A 16,241-nucleotide genomic window follows, 5' to 3' on the forward strand; every position below is an offset into this window, starting at 1 on the left:
CTGGTAAGATAATAGAGAGAATTCACTATTTAAGTGTTTCTGCTACATTTCTGTGTAAGATAGGTGACAAATTAGGTGCATAGGTTTTTAAAAATGTAGAGGAAAACAAGCAAAGTTATCTTGTGGCTACCTGTTGCCCTGGGTGATACATGCCCCTGATGTCTCCTTGATGAATGTGCTGCTGGCTTGGAGGCAGGCCGTGGGGGTGAGGGGGACCGTTTGCCCAGTGAAGGGGAGGAGGTGGTCGCGTTGCTTTGCTGTCCTCATCCTCTGACAGCGTGCTGCTCTTGTTCCCTTGGGAGTTTCGCTTACGCTGGACTTGCTCAGTGGCTTTGATCAGGCTTTCAGGTCCCAAATGTTTACTGCTGCCACGATTGCGCTTTTTGTCCTTGCGCTCCTTGTCTTCGTTGTTGATGTGGAATTCCTCGTCTGTGTCGCCATCCTCTGACGGAAAGTGTTTCAATAAGGCCCGGCTAAAACACCGTTCCAGACTCTCTGCCATGATAGTGTACTCTGAGGAAAGGCAGACATTGATATTAGCTATGCTCATGTGATAAAACACATATAGGTTCTTACACATCTCCTGCACCCCTATAAACACAGCCACACACATGAAAAACAACACCTGTTGCACATCGACTCATGTACACTTGATAGCTTTTCATCTGCATGCTGAAAGTCACTCCCTCGCTTTCACAAACCAAACACACTCCCACAAACTCCACCTCGCCCCATCTCTTAGTCATTCCCTTACACTCAAACACTACACACCAATATGCATGCCATGTACCCATACACACACACTTGCTCCTCTGTTCTCAGCCCAGCGCTGGCCGACTGACCAGGTCAGAGGGCGTAAGTTGACCCCTGCTCCGCCAACCCCTTCCTCCTCCTCCTGCTCCACCCTGGGCCCCCTTACCACTCTCCTCCCCCTGTCCCTGGGGAGAGTATTCAGTTGGATGGATGGCTCCAGACAGGGGGCTTAGGGGCTGGAATGTTTCTCTGGAACTGCAGGGCTCAGATCCCCCTGAGCACTGGAGCACAGCTCAATCACTCCTCATTAATCACTGTCAAGGCTGCCCTGGCCCCGGCCCCAACACAGCACTGAGTCCGGCCCCTTTTCTTTTGCTCTCTCTCCCACTGTCACCCCCTGACTCTCACCCCAAAAATTCATATATGCACGTCTTTCTCACAACACACACACACACACACACACACACACACACACACACACACACACTGAAATGGATTTTGAAGCCAAATTCTTTTTGGAGGAAGCAGGCACTTTTGGGTTGGAGCTGGTTTGTGTTTGTGCAACTGTGCTCATTTACCACTGTCTTCTCCATTGTACTCGATGCAGTTCTCAAACATTAGCTTCACGTCGGCAACAAACTCCTCCTTAGCAACGTACTCCCCATCGTTGAGCTTCTTTTCAATGGTGGACAGGTCCATGGGAGTCTGAAAGGATTGGAAGAACGATTAAGTATAACAACTAAACACCTCAAGTAATACAATATTTGTGATTGAATACATTATTTGCGATGTGAACCAAACATATTCAAACACAATATCACTACTGCTATCACATGCCAGCTGGCATTGTCTTGTATTTAGTACCTGGATGATCTCATGGTAATTCGGGGCATAGGACTCATCCACAGGCTCCAAGAAAGGCCAAGCATCTTTATGGGCTTTCAAGACCTCGAGCACTATAGAGGAGAGATTAGATCAGACATTAGAACACATATTAATACAGACTGAGATAAGTCAACAACCTCAAGTAACTGCTCAGTAAGCATACCTTTATATAGAGCAGTGTAGTCGTCATCGATTTCATAGCTGAAACGTCAAACATACAACGTGTTAGAAATAATACACCTTGAGTCATTAAGGTAGGAAGTAAAATCTCGAGTCAAATGTAAAAAGCCTCTCACAATGCTTTATTCCTGCGTGTTCTGTGGACAGGAGAAGAAGGCTCCAGATTCAAGAGTTCAGGTGGCAGTTCTTTTCCTTGAGACAGCAGCCAGGCCCTTTCCTCACGCATCTTTCGCCTCTTAGCTCGTTCTGAGAGAGAAGGACGAACAGAGGGGGCAATTAGCAGCACAAACAATAAAAAAACATCAGTCTCAGAAGGCTGCAGGCAAACAGTGTTTTAATTGCTTTTTCAGGCTCTTGAGTTACAGTTTAAATTGCACTTGCTGTCCACCGAGGCTGTCAGGAGAGTCAATGAAAACCAGGCCTTGGGAATCAGAGACAGCGGCAGCTCGGATAAGTAGAAAGAGAGCGATTCATCAGCCATCTTTTCTTCGGCCCAGTTGATCAAAAGAGCAGAACAGAGAGAGTGCATATGTATCGCTGCTTTATCTTTTAACATGAGATGCCTGCTGCCCCCCCCTGCCGTGTGGATTAAAGAGGTTCGAGGGAGGATTCCACATATGCAATCCACACAGAGAGCCGGCCAGGTCCTGCTGTTCATCTATAATACATTAATGAGGCTCCTCCACTGAAGCACAATCAGCAGTTCATTAACCCTTGACAGATGACATCAGAGGGGGAGGGGGGAGAAAAAGAGAAGTGATCCTGTGATTAAAGGCCCTGAACATTCCCTCTCACAGTCTCTGTGTACTATACATAAATCACAAAGCTCCGAGTGCTGCTACGCTACAGCACATTTTCAAGCCGAGTAACGAGCCAAACCACAGCAATGGAGGTGAAAGTCTGTGTGTGTGGGGTGCCCTTCACAATCAATTCTGCCCTTGATCCCTGAGTTGGAAGAAGAGTGCGAAAGCCCCCTACCTGATGCTGACAGGTTGCTGATGAAAGAATGTGAAATTGTTGCTGCTCCTTGATATTTGACTTTTGGCACTGAGCTCCTTTTTATTTTGTAACCTTTCTGCATGTAATCGCAGATGTGCTGCAGTACCTCAGGGATATCGTTTAGATCTTAAAATAAGGGTACTTTGTGCACAAACAGAAGCTGTTCATCTTTCCAGCCATCCATCTTACCCTCCACGGCTTTGATCTTCTCCATCTTTTCTCTCTGTTGTTCTTCTTGCTGAAGCCTTTCCTCTTCTCGTCGCTGCTCGGCCAGCAGGACCTGCCTGTCCAGCTCTTCATCTTTCCTTTTCTCCTCCTCTGCTATGGCCTTCAGATTGTCCTAAACACATAAACAAAAGCCCATTAGTCCACTCAGGACTTGTGGGAGGACAGCTTGTAATGAATACTAGGAAGCTGAAAGTTAGATAGCTTTAACTATATCAATCCTGTGCATACAACTCCAGGAATAATGTACAGAAGCATTGCACCCAAACCCCCAAATACTTCCGACAAACACCTCATTACACCTGAATGTATGTACAGTGGAAACCTGTCATAGTGATCACGTCTGTCCAGATCAAATTTGACCAATTTTGTTTTCTTTTTCTTTATTTATCATGCAGATAATTGACGTTTTTATATTTATTACATGAATATAAAGAAATAAAAAAGAGAGTTTCGCTGTTAACTGAATTTCACTGATTGTTTCAAAATGCAGTGCTGCTGTTTTATTTTGTGGACATTATGATTCCACATGAAGAGGGCGGCTTCAACCACAGGTGATTTCCCCAAATGTATTCGCTTTCTGTCTCCATAGCAGCCATGACTGTTTCTCATTGTTTGAGTGCAGTTAGCCTGAGGAACACCAAATTTCACTGCTGCATCTTGTTGGCTTGTTTTTGGCAGTCTGTCATAAGCTTTGAGGAATATTTCTTTTTTTTTTTAAAGATATTTTGGGTGGCATTTTTAGCCTTTATTTGATAGGACAGACAAGTGTGAAAGGGGGAGAGAGAGAGAGAGAGAGAGAGAGAGAGAGAGAGAGAGGGAGTGACATGCAGCAAAGGGCCACAGGCTGGAGTCGAACCCGGGCCGCTGCGGCAACAGCCTTGTACATGGGGCGCCTGCTCTACCATTAAGCCACCGACGCCCCTTGAGGAATAATTTTTATCGTGAGAATATTACATTCCATTTCCCATCATGATTTCAATGTACATGCAGCACCAGCCTCAAGTAGCCAGCTGGAGGCAGACGGGCAACCGAAAGGCAAAGTATTGCTTTAAAATTAAAATAAATAAATACATGAATAAAATTACAGTAGTTTTAATGTTTTCTCCATGTGCTGTCATGTATGAAAAGACCCAAAAATGAATGCTGTAGCTGTGATTGCTATAAGCGGTTTCCAGTGTAATGTAAATAAAAAAGCACATAGCATGTTTTGTAAAGAAGTATTGTTAAAACAAAAACAAACTTGCAGATTATGTGTGAAAATTAAAAGTTGTATGATGTGATGAAGGTCTTTTTAGAAACGCAGCAATACTATCAAAACAAATACAAAGACAGAGACACATACCTCCTCCTCTTGGTTAACGTGTTTTTCAGAGAACCGTTGTGATATGCGAACTGGGGCTGGGTCCAGCAGCTTCTGTTTCTGTTCCCGCTCCTGAAGAAAAATGAAAAATAAGATCAGTTCTGTTTCTTGTAGGCTGTTAAAGGCACAATCCAAATGTAAACGAAGGGGCAATCCTGTCTTTCTTTTAATAAGCCAACTATCAGTGGATGACAAACTTACGTTTATTATTCTAATTTTTAATCTACCATTCCAACTTTGTAATTTCTGAATTACATAGGTGGATATCTGTCATTTCTATGGTCAACCAATTACTGATTGAGTCTTCAAGACCATGAGACAGACAGCCACACACAAGCCAACACACTGACAGGCCCTGGGGAGTTGCAGAGGAGCGGTGAGTATTGAGAGGTCACTGGCTCTGCTCTCCCCTCCCCCAAGTCACTCTCCTCCACTTCCTGCATTCCCCCACCTTTCTCTTAGGTTGACAGCTGAGCTTAGTCAGTTTGACAAATACACAACACAGTGATATAACACCAGACAGCCAATCCTGCAACTTTTGAGCATGATATTTTGACTCTCTCACCATGCATCCTGAAAATACAGACTACAATCCACATTTGAATCCACATCAGTGATCCAGATATAGCACATGGGAAAGGAGAGAGACACCAGCCAACCGAGAGCTCTAAGCAGATCCCTTGAAAGCCTGTCTGTATCAGGGACTGGCCTCTGCAGCTCACGTCAGAGTTCATCAGGGAAGACAGACTGTGAATAACTGTCAGCCCGGAGCGGCCGACAGCACTGGGAGGTGCCTCAGTCAGGCTTCTGGTCATCCATAAAACAGCTAGAGGAGGCCTTAAAATGCAGTAGCAGCTGTATGAAGCCTGTGTATGTGTGCAGGTGTGGAGGTAAAAGAGGAAGGAAGATGTGGGTTGGGAGTGAGAAAAGAAAAAAAGACAGATGTTCATGATCTGATCTATAGTGCCCTCCACAACTCTTCAGTCCCCACTCCATCTCTGCCATGTCTTAGTGTGAAGCACTGGCATATCCTGGGGCTCCACAATTCCTCCCCACATTACCACCAGCACTAAATCCCCCCTCCATCCAGCACACACAAGATAGAGTGCCTCTGGTGTCGACACTTTAGAGAGGTCGAGAGAATCCTGCAGCGCAGCAGAGCTGTCATTCAAGAGGCTCCATCCTGCCTCAAGGTGAGCTCCCGCCCGCTGTCAGTGCCCCATGAAATGGCTGGTGACAGCAGCCTGAGACACGTGGAGAGGAGGATTCAAGAGGCTACACACACTGAAGATTTGACACGCTTGTATGCACGCATACACCCACATGAAGACATACATATATTTATGTCAATTTATGACAAACATTTGCTGGTTTCAGCTGCTTTAATGCGTAGAGTGGCTGTTTTTCTGTTTTTGTATTGTTTTGAATTGAATAGTTTGAGATTTTGGACTATTGGTGAAACAAAACCAGCAATTTGAAGACATTTGGGCTCTGAAGGTTTAAAGTAGTTATGAATTTTACAATGTCTTTATAGTAACTAGAAAATAACAAACACAATAAAGATCAATGTGTTTTACAGAGCTCAGAGGGGTGTTACCACCTAGCCAGGTTAGAAGGTTAGCACGGTAAGTTGAGCCTAAAGCCAGATTTTTCCGTCCTAGGAGGGTCGATCTCTTCTAGATTGCCATGGTAACTTATGCTACAGACCTAACCTGGTCTGGACCAGTTTCTGTTCAGAGTTTAAGCTTGAAATCAGCTAAAATGTACCTTTTACAGCTCCTCCAAGTAGCGTCCCTCTATTGTAAATGTCACAGCTGAGGGAAACATTATAACTGCACTTAATCCAACTCATGTAATGTTACATTAGTAATGCCACTGAATAAAGCTGTGTAGTTACATTAGCGCTTGCTGTAAGTATTGCGTTGTGTTTTTTTTTCTTCCACAGAACCTACAGTATATCAGTGATGTGGAAATATTAATCTGAGCAAAAATATTGTTTTGTATTATTTGCAAGGTTGTTCTCACTGTTACTGAACTACTGAATGTGTAGTAGTGTTCTCTGGTCCATTTGCGAACACTAGCTCTAAAAGAAACCTTTCATAAAACCCCCGTGAAACATTATACATTAATGGTTCACTATATTATTAATCAGTGAGGCATTTACTTGCATATGAAATGCAGTATTAATCCCATCAAACCATACCATAACGTCACCACATAAGATTATGTTTTTCTGCTTGGTCCTGATTTGCTCAAGTCCATTTTATGCTGCTGGTATATTACAGTTAAACATTGATTAGAACAAGGATTAGTCTATTGGTATTTATCACAGACCATATTCAATCAATACAACTCATTTTATGTTGATTTGACCAAAATCTAAAATGATTTCAACGTATAATTTATTATGGGATACTGTCAGTATACGTAAATGGAGATCTTGAGTATAACGTTTAAATCTGCTGAGTCAAGTTTAAAGTTTAAAAGCTGCAGAATGTGCAGCTGTCATGTTGGAAATAAACAGAGAGGTAAAATAAATAAACTTGTAAATTTACACAATTAGTAATTTTCCTCTCTCCCACTCCCCCACAGGATCTTTTAATACAGTATAATCTCCAGCTGTGTGACATCAGTGGGATTTATTTGCACATAAGAAGAACATCAGATGAGTGCACTTCCTTTAATGAGACTTTAATTGAGAGTGTTCTTTGTACAAAGTATAATTAGAGCATTTTTTCCACACTGTGACCAAGTGTGCTAGAGGCCATGTAAAGTTCTGTTCTGTTTAATATAAATCTGTCTCTTAAAGTCTCACACACTTACAAAAATTCACCAAAAAATTCTCCAAGATGCTCCTCCACTGACCAGCCCAAATCCAAAGCTACTGCAAGAGAGTCCTTTTGAATGCCATATATAATGTGAATATGACAGTCAGTGAAGGATAAGACTACATTCACCAACTGACTATTTGTGAGAAGTGACTGACCGTTCAGCCAACATCAAACTGTCAGCAGGATCCTTTACTTCACTGCTGATGATGATGGTGCCAGGCTGCGAGGGTTTCTATATTAACAGCCAGTGCAGGTTATACGTCATAGGAGTAGAAAGAGCCTAACCGTCATCTTTATATAAATAGGTAGGATACAAACAGGGACCCACTTAAGCTTTGACTAGCTGTACCATCCAGTAACTGAAATGAATTCCAATGGAAACTACTGAAATTCGTTGGAAGGAAAATTGAGTGGGTAGTGTTGTCTTTGACTCATGCTTGCTGTGAACAGAGCGAAACATATCTCTATGATCTCCCCCTGAGGTACTTACAGCAACACACATTCCAAGAAGATGTGACAGGCAAATGAGCACGACCCAAGGTATGGCCAAGCCCAGCAGGACTACGACAGAACTTGTGCCCTCATTCTACCAAAGACGCACGAGATCATAGCTCTCCAGTCAAGCTCAAGTTAAAGGCCTGGGGCAGACTTCATTACCAAGGAGGTGTGCAGAACTAAGGGCAAGCACAGACCAGCTTCCCTTCACTTCACCTCTCCTGCAGCTGAGCTGGCCCAGCTAAAGTGTCCGGGATCATAAATGAAACTTGGAGGAGGACAGCGATCTGTGTCAGAACATGAAAGCACCTGAATGGAGACTGGGGGAGATTGCTTAACTCTTCAAGCTCCATTACTCAATCTTCACTGGGGCTGCCAGTGCTAAAAAGTCATACGTATAGGGACTAAAATTAACATTAATTTAAAATGAAGCTGTCACTAGAATTACAGCCTCACACTTGTATGCCTCAACCAACCAGCCAAGTTGCAGTTTACATCCATGTCTGTCCTGAGTCATATAGTATATGTAGTCAAGACTTTGAATTGATTTATTAAAAGGCATTAAGTGTATTTTTTTTGGCAAAGTGGAAATTATCATGATATTGGTGTGAATAATTTCCAGTGACAAACATGCTGTCTTCACTGGAGCATTTTTACAGAGGAGGACTGATACAGAGCTTTGTCACATGGTGCAACGACAGTGACCTGAAACTCAATATCAACAAAACCAATGATCTTTTGGTGGAGAAACAATCGCCACAGTTTTAAAATGGACACCGAAGATTAGTGTCACCCGTTCAGCATCAGACCAAATGTCTCTCCTTGTGTTCCTGAGCTATGGACAGACACATAACCCAAAAACATAATGCCTTCGACCACGGCTGTCACTGGCATGGAGGTTTTTGTACTACCAATGGAGGGCTTTCAAGTCTAACATGGGGTTAATATTAAGATAAAATGAGAAAAGTTCACATTAAGCTTGATAGATACTGCCACCATCACAACTGTCAGTATGTTGGCTGATTGTGACAAACACTCCAGGACAGGAAGCAAAAATTAAATCAGCATTTTTAGATGCTAACAGCAGCACATCTGGCATGGTTGCAATTGCTGTTTATGAGCTGGTATTCATTCATATTGCTCTGGGTAGCCTCTGATAAACTCAACCCAGACTCCATAATGTTCTGCTGTAATTGGGACTAATAGTAGCAGTGACTCTCTGGTGTCTGACCTTGTGCTCAATCATGCTGCTGATCTCAGGCAGGAAGTTCTGGCTGATGACACGGTAGAGGTGGCGGTCCTGTGGGGAGGTTTTGTCCTTGATGCTTTCTGCCAGACTAACCCATTGTTCCTCTGTATCACACACAAGGGACCAAGCGCCTCGCTTTCGGCCTGGTGGAAGCAAAGAGAAGAGACGTTGGCTTATTGATTCTGGGGAAGACGTGTGGAGACAATTTAAATCAGTGAAACTGGTAGTCAAAACTTAAATGAAGCACAAATACACAGATTCCTCGATGTAGTCAAAATACAAATGTAATTGCTTAAATTCATGAGCTCTCACCTGCGCTGGGGCTGAGATCTTCAATCCCATTTTCTGTCTTCACTTCTGGCACTTCATTTTCCACCTCACTGAAAGGTAAAAAAAATAAAAGATTAATAGACATAACACATTGCTACAAAGGACGGAGTCATTTCAAACATGCTGCAGTTGCAATAGTTTAAATCTAAGAGCAACTCCCCCACAATGAATTTATGTTTCCACTATTAGGCTTTTTGGATGTTAGATTTGATTACTCTGTATTGCATCAATAATATTTTCCATGATCTACATTCTCCCACAGAGCTAATAAAATTTGTGTTATACACTTGTAATCAAAATATAATTTGAAAATGTATGGCCAAGAAATGCTTAATTTATTAATCACTTAGTACATGTCAGATTGAGCAGTAGGCTACAGGTCAGTCAACAACTGACTGAGAGCAAAGGAAATAATTACACAAGTCTTCAAAAACTCAATCATGTTTACTTTTTTAGAACAGCTCCTACAACTTTTGCACACAAAGACCACGTGGCAAGCAGCCGTAGCGTCTGTTCTGTCAGATTAATGCAGGTTTTCTTTTGGCATAACGAGTACATCTGTGCAACAGCTGCCAAACTGCACGTGTGCATTTCTCTGCTACACACTGTTGGCACTGACAACAAACATAACAGTTTTTACTCACCTTAGCTGAGGGTCTTCCAGTTTTTTCTTCTTTGGTGGTCTTCCTCTTTTCTTTTTCTCTGGTAACGTCAGCTCAGCAGTTTCACTGCTGGAAAAACAGCACTAGGTAAAAGAGAGGTCTTCCCAATTACAGCCTTTTAACCAGAGTAATTAGCAACCGGAGACCTCTATAATTAACCCTTAACAGGCCTGTAAACTTGGGTCAAACTACTACTGAAATAACACACTTACCACATGCACTAGTTAACCACTGAGAGCATGACCAGTGACGCAACAGACATTCTTGGTGCACTGAGACAGAGACAGAAGACACACAATGCCCAGTGGTATTTACCTGATCTTCTCCGCTTTCCTCTTGACTGGCTCCTCTTTGTACATACGAGTGCCGTAAAAGTACCAGTAGAGGGCTCCATTTCCATCCTGCCCCAGAGGCTCCACTCTCAGGCTGTCTGCCTCCAGTCCCTATAGGGGGGGGGGGAAATTACATTTCTTAAATCATGTGTAACACTGTGTTTTTAAATCATCACTTGGTGATGTCATTCAGTCCTTTGAGCCTTCAAGGCTGTGAATCATACGCAGAAGTGAAGCGCTTTCAGTATCTTTCTGAGTGCATTCATAAATTGAATCTAATAAATAATTTCAAAAAAATCTTATCTCATGAGAAATCTTCAAAACATATTAGAAGGAAATGATAAACTGACGGACAGCGCGGAGGTAAAACTGTCAGGTTGTTATTAGTTGCACCTTAGTTCATTCCTGAATATATGTTGAGCTGCTGTTATCTTTGTCAGGTGTAATAAAAAGCTACATTACTTGTAAATTCACTTAGATTGTAAGCATTCTGTTACACATGTAGGTGTAAATATAAATCTTGCAGCTCCTTTTCAGGCCACAGTAAAACACTCTAGTGTTATTAAATGATTAAAAGAATGAAGATGTATGGTGCTTTCAAATTCACCAACCCCCTTTGTGTTAGAGTGTGCTATACACCGTGTACAAAAACATGGTTTGAAACCACAAACCCTAATGTATTACACGTATACACACACACACTCAATCCATTTAACTACTTCGACTGTAAAAGGTAAAAACTAATTACAGTAGCAGGTTTTTCCACATACTAACCATACAGTGTAAAAGAGACACAATACTTACAGGCTAACAGGCTAGGTAGGTCATAACTTTGTGGTTGACTAATGTAGCTTCACTGGTATCCTGGTATCATTGCTCACAAGCATATAGCTTTGATGTCAGTTCAGTTGTCAGAAAAAATAAACTGTTTTTACGGATCCTCACGGACGTATACCTTCAGCAGGTCAAAGACATCGGCAGCATCCAGACGGTAGTCGCACAGCCGGTGCAGCAGCTCCACCTGAGTGCGGGGAGCGAGATTCTCAAAGGGGCCCTCTCGAAGTGGGTTGGGCTTCCCTTCTTCCAGCTCCCACCTGTAGCTGATGATGTCGTCCAGGTAACTGCTAAATGCCTGGGGGCTGAAGGGCAGAGCGAAAGAACCGAGGAGAGGCAGAGAGTGAGTGCGGCAGGTGCTGTACGTTTCTCAAGACCACATAAAAGGCAAATCTTAGAACACTGTGAAACAATGTCAACACCTACAAAATCTACTGAGACACAAATATTGTCAGGTTATTTGGGTACACATGGGAGCACAGCAAATTCATTAGAAATCTTTTTTGACTTTGCATAATCTGAAGAATCAGCCACTCTGGTGAAGAATCTCTTTCATTTTATTGCTAGTATGGAAAGTTTCGATGGAGCAGTGCTTCACTTTGTCACATGTCTTATGTATTTCCTACGTGTGACTTCTTCCTTGTTCTGTTTGGGTAGGTTTATTCACTGTAAAGTCATTTGAAACATGTCTGTTCGGCTATATAAATAAAGCTGACTTCAAATTAAAGATTTAAGATCCCATTTAGTTAAAGCCCCTGAAAAATTCATTTATGTTTGATTCACTTATCTGACTGTTGTGACTTGTTACACATTTAACTGGCTCATGAAGTTATAGGAACATCATTATGTTTTAATTACAAATTAAGATGCAAATGACACTTATACCAAATAATAAAAGCAAAAACCAGACAGAAGGTTTTTTTGGTCCACTGAGATCTGTCAGTTTGGATAAATGCAACCAATTCAATTGCAAATGCTGTGTGCACATTGTCAAGCCAACACACCCTGTCTCAATATCAACTAGCGTCCTTTTGTGATGCACATCTTAGGAAACAAACAAAGTTCAAACTACCTTAGCGGCTGCTGAGAAAGAGGAGGTGGGGCTGGAAAAAAAAGACTCTGTGTCTTTGAATAGGAGTGGGGTTGTATCTCTGATAAATAAATGTTGGTTCCGGTTCAGGTCTTGCCGATTAATCTGTACCTTTCAGTTCCAACTCAGATGAACAGAACAAGGGCTTGGGGCAGGGGTGAGCATCTATGCAACGGCACAGAGAAAGAGCGACAGAAAAAAAAATGGCTTATCTTGAAAGAGCAGTGTGCACTTTTCACACAGCTGCAGCCCACCCCCCAGCCCACTCCTCCTCACTACCCCATCTCTCTCCTACTTTCTGTCCCTCGTTCTCCCCAGCATCCTCCCTCCCTCCTTTCCCCCGCTCCGGCAGAGCGTTTAACACGTGCGGATGAAAAGGGCAGCTCTGTGAAAGGCCAGTGCTGAGCAGCCACCCCCAGGATGCCAGCGCCTGTCCAGTCCAATAAAGCAGGTTGTCCTCCTCTTACCGGTTGCCTGGGTGGAAAAACTGGATCATTCCTGCCTCTCTGCTTATCGCTTCACTGGTACCACTATGCTACTTTCTAATGATGGCTGGGGTAGGAGGTGCGTGAAGGCTGAAGGGGGAAGCCCCATGAGAGATTAAACATATTTGTGGATTTGAATAAAAACCTCAGCTACTTACTTTCTCCCATCATTTGATTAGAGAGGAGAGAAAAGTTTCAGTGGTTCTAGTTGTTTTCCTATATTGCTGTAGCAGCACAGCATGATTTCACCAGAGTTTAAGTCACCATATGGTGAGTAAATTCTGACTCCTCAGCGAGTCATTTTGTCGGTGACTCAGACTTCCTGTGAAGGCTCTTGGGTGCTATGACTAATTTGAAGTAGATGGAAATACTGCTTTTATCTTGGCTGATACACATCAATCTAAAAAAAAGTGCATTGATTATTTTCCACTGTGCCTTTGATGTTTTGTTTAAAAATTGCATGAGGTGCATTCACTGTTCTCGGTCTGACAAGGTTGAGACCTAAAATTGGGTTTGTGAAACAGAGTTCAAAAATACGAGTCAAAGGCAAAGCAAAGTAAACCGTAGGGTGCAGGTCATCCGTCAGAATGCATGGTGACCAATAAACTCTTATAGCCAGATTTAGTCTTTTCTGAGGCCACTCTAACAAAGCTGAAACATTGCCAGACTACCTTTTTCAGTTATTTTATGAATGACAGAGTCAAGCACGATATGACAAACTAATATGGCAACAAACTTTGTTCAAGTAAAACACTTTTGGAAACAGCAATGACAAGTATTGTGTTATAGAGTTGGACTGGACCTCCTTAGTACCTCACTGTGCTGACTGAAATGTGCCCATAGTACAGACTATTAAAAACTATTAAAGACCCAAAGCTAGAATTGAATTTCTGGTCAGATTCATAATTTTTCTTACATATTATTTCATCAAATATTTAAAATGTCATTTTAATCAAAATGTTCCTAATTTAAAGTATTTTACTTTAAGTTAATTTTAGCTTTATTTGTTTGTAGAGTTTATATTTTTCAAAGTAAGATTAAGTGCTTTTCTGGAATAGACAAACAACAACAAAAGTGTCATATTAATATCATATAGGTACATTTTGAATGATTCTTTGTCCTATTGGCGAGAACACTAAATGGTTGAATCCTGCTTTGTCAGCTTACTTACTGACAATATCCACCTATTTTCCTTACTGCATTGAAACCAGACTATGGTCCAAAACTCAGGTATGTATAGACTGAACTGTGCCTTTTGTACCTCGATATTGCTTGCTTACAACTTCTCCTTAGGCCCTGACTCAAAACTTCATCCATCTGTTGTGGATGCCATTGAATTAAAAAAAAAAGCCCTTAAAAAATACTTCACCTGCAAAAGGACCATTTGTATATCAGTTGCTCACCACATGTTCACTTGAACATGCCTCCATGGTGAACAGAGGATCCAAAAAAGGCAAATGAACTGAACTGAAGTAAACAGGGACTGTGTTTAACAGCAGCAAAACTACATAGAAACTTCCATTTACAAACTCTCACACAACTCCTGCAGTGTACTCCAAGTCTCATCTATCCAGTCGTATGCTCAGTACTTCCCAAACACATGCGTTTTTACTAAAACATTACAATTAGAACTTGTGCGTCTGAGCTCATACACACATATATGCTCAGGCGTGCTCAGGATGGGCTACTTGTAGGAAGAAGTGTTTTATAATTGTGAAGTTTTAGCAAACATGCATGTGTTTGGGTAGCACTGAGCATACGACTGGACAAATGAGACTTGAATTATACCGCACGCAATGTGCTGTTGTAAAACATGGTCCCAACTGACTGTAATGTATCAACAATTTTTCAAGAATCTTTGCCTTTTTGGATCCTCTGTTCACCACGGAGGCATGTAACAAATATACAAATGTTCATTTTGAGGGATTAGTATTCTTTCAAGCTGCAGTGAGATTGGTTTCTACAGCCTTTGCCAATGTACCAGATTCTCATTCTATACTTACGTGATGTCATTGCGCTGGTAACATCCCTGCAAGAGACATGCAATGAGGTCCCCGAGGAAGTCCAAGTCCTGCTCTGACAGGGCTTTCTCCAGCTCCTGGATAAACAAGACAAAGGAGACAGTAGAGTCAATGCTAACTGAAAGAATTCTTCAGGGTTTTTTTTTTGGTGGACAAAGAAGGGATACAAAAGGTACGAATGTACAGATACAATCTAAATGTTGCCACAGCTCAGCTGCTAAATGATTGAGCCAGAGGAGTTTTACAGGATGCCTCTTTTAATAAGGTAAAAGCATTATGAGCGAAATACAGGTGATTCTGGTCCATAAACGACTGTCAGTCAATATAAGAGAAAGGAGGAGGCAGTATCCTAGCTATGAGATGATGTATCAAAAGAATAAAAAGACTAAGACATTATATTAATGAGCTCTCAGCATACGTGGCAGAGTTGGTATCAGTGTAAGGTAAGCTGGCAGAGGCAGACAGCAGGAGGGATGGTTGGAATTTGCAACTTGTCTTATTAGGGCTTCTTAGTTTGCCAGTGGTTGCTTGGCTGGAGCCGAGGTTCAAGTTCAGCCATGACCCCTCTCCTGCCTGGCATTGTGTTTCAGCCATTGAGGTTTTATGAAGCGGCAGTAACCGGCAGAGCAAACTCTAAAAGACCTGAAAGCACCAAGGAGAGATGGGAGGCAGCAGGAGCCTTGAGCTGCAACACAGCCATGCCCCCTCCTCTACTTTACTGACCAACCAAGGCACAGCACCCCACACGGCTTCCCAGCATGCACTGCTTTCCCCAGTGATACCCAAAAGCTCTGGAGTAGAACATGAGGGGAGAGAGAGAGGGAACAGGAGGCTGAGAGGGCAGAAATGCAAATGCAAAGTGCTCCGTCAGCCAAGTGTCCATTTCACTTAAAGCCCCCTTTTGCAGGATGCAAACAAGCCCCTTCAGGCTGACGCCCAACAGTTGCTCTTCAGAAAAAGAACATGACTGCCTGCAGCTGACCACTCTTTACCCCTCCAAGTCCTTGCTCTCACACTGACAACAGATTTGTCTTTCTCTGTCCCACATAAACAGTTGCAAAAGTACTACTGCAGGTTCAAGAGGTTAAAAAATGGTCCAAATTATTTCAAGGACACGGAGGCACATTTAATTATTGTGCGCTCACTTGTCTCTCCCCAGTCTGCCTCTCTCTAGAGGAACCTGGTTGAGCTCAGGGGTCACCAAAGGTCAGTGTACACACCTCCCGGCCATGGAGAACGACGGAAGCCAGGAGCCAACAAGTCAGCACGATGAAAAACGGAGGAGGAGGAGGAGGAGGAGGAGGAGGAGGAGGAGGAGGAGGAGGGGGGGACAGACAGAAGGGAGGTTGAAAAAAAAAAAGAAAGTTGAAAAACAGGATAAGATAAATCTTTCTGCTAAGGTCTACAGTAGCTGCTTCTGACTGCAGCTACTACAGAGACACACCAGGAGAGTGAGTTTGATGACAGGAGATAAAAAACACCTTTGTCTCATCATGACTCAAAGAGA

General features: G+C 42.6%; 1 protein-coding gene across 2 annotated transcripts in view; it reads right to left on the bottom strand.

The window, feature by feature from the left end:
* LOC126408470 (chromatin remodeling regulator CECR2) overlaps positions 1-16,241 on the bottom strand; it is a 46,883-nt gene that overhangs the window by 7,361 nt on the left and 23,281 nt on the right. Inside the window, exons 2-14 of one of the 2 annotated variants that reach the window (XM_050074028.1) lie at positions 14,717-14,811; positions 11,260-11,443; positions 10,288-10,415; positions 9,955-10,038; positions 9,293-9,360; positions 8,963-9,123; positions 4,388-4,477; positions 3,007-3,157; positions 1,935-2,064; positions 1,802-1,839; positions 1,618-1,709; positions 1,332-1,458; positions 131-513 (exon numbers count right to left, since the gene is read on the bottom strand). In XM_050074028.1, the coding sequence (XP_049929985.1) occupies positions 131-513; positions 1,332-1,458; positions 1,618-1,709; positions 1,802-1,839; positions 1,935-2,064; positions 3,007-3,157; positions 4,388-4,477; positions 8,963-9,123; positions 9,293-9,360; positions 9,955-10,038; positions 10,288-10,415; positions 11,260-11,443; positions 14,717-14,811 (1,731 nt within the window). Of the gene's footprint in view, positions 1-130; positions 514-1,331; positions 1,459-1,617; positions 1,710-1,801; positions 1,840-1,934; positions 2,065-3,006; positions 3,158-4,387; positions 4,478-8,962; positions 9,124-9,292; positions 9,361-9,954; positions 10,042-10,287; positions 10,416-11,259; positions 11,444-14,716; positions 14,812-16,241 lie in introns of both variants that reach the window. The other variant, XM_050074027.1, reaches the window with a different exon arrangement.

The sequence above is a fragment of the Epinephelus moara genome, chromosome 20 (assembly GCF_006386435.1).
Source record: "Epinephelus moara isolate mb chromosome 20, YSFRI_EMoa_1.0, whole genome shotgun sequence".
NCBI classification, from domain to species: Eukaryota; Metazoa; Chordata; class Actinopteri; order Perciformes; family Serranidae; genus Epinephelus; species Epinephelus moara.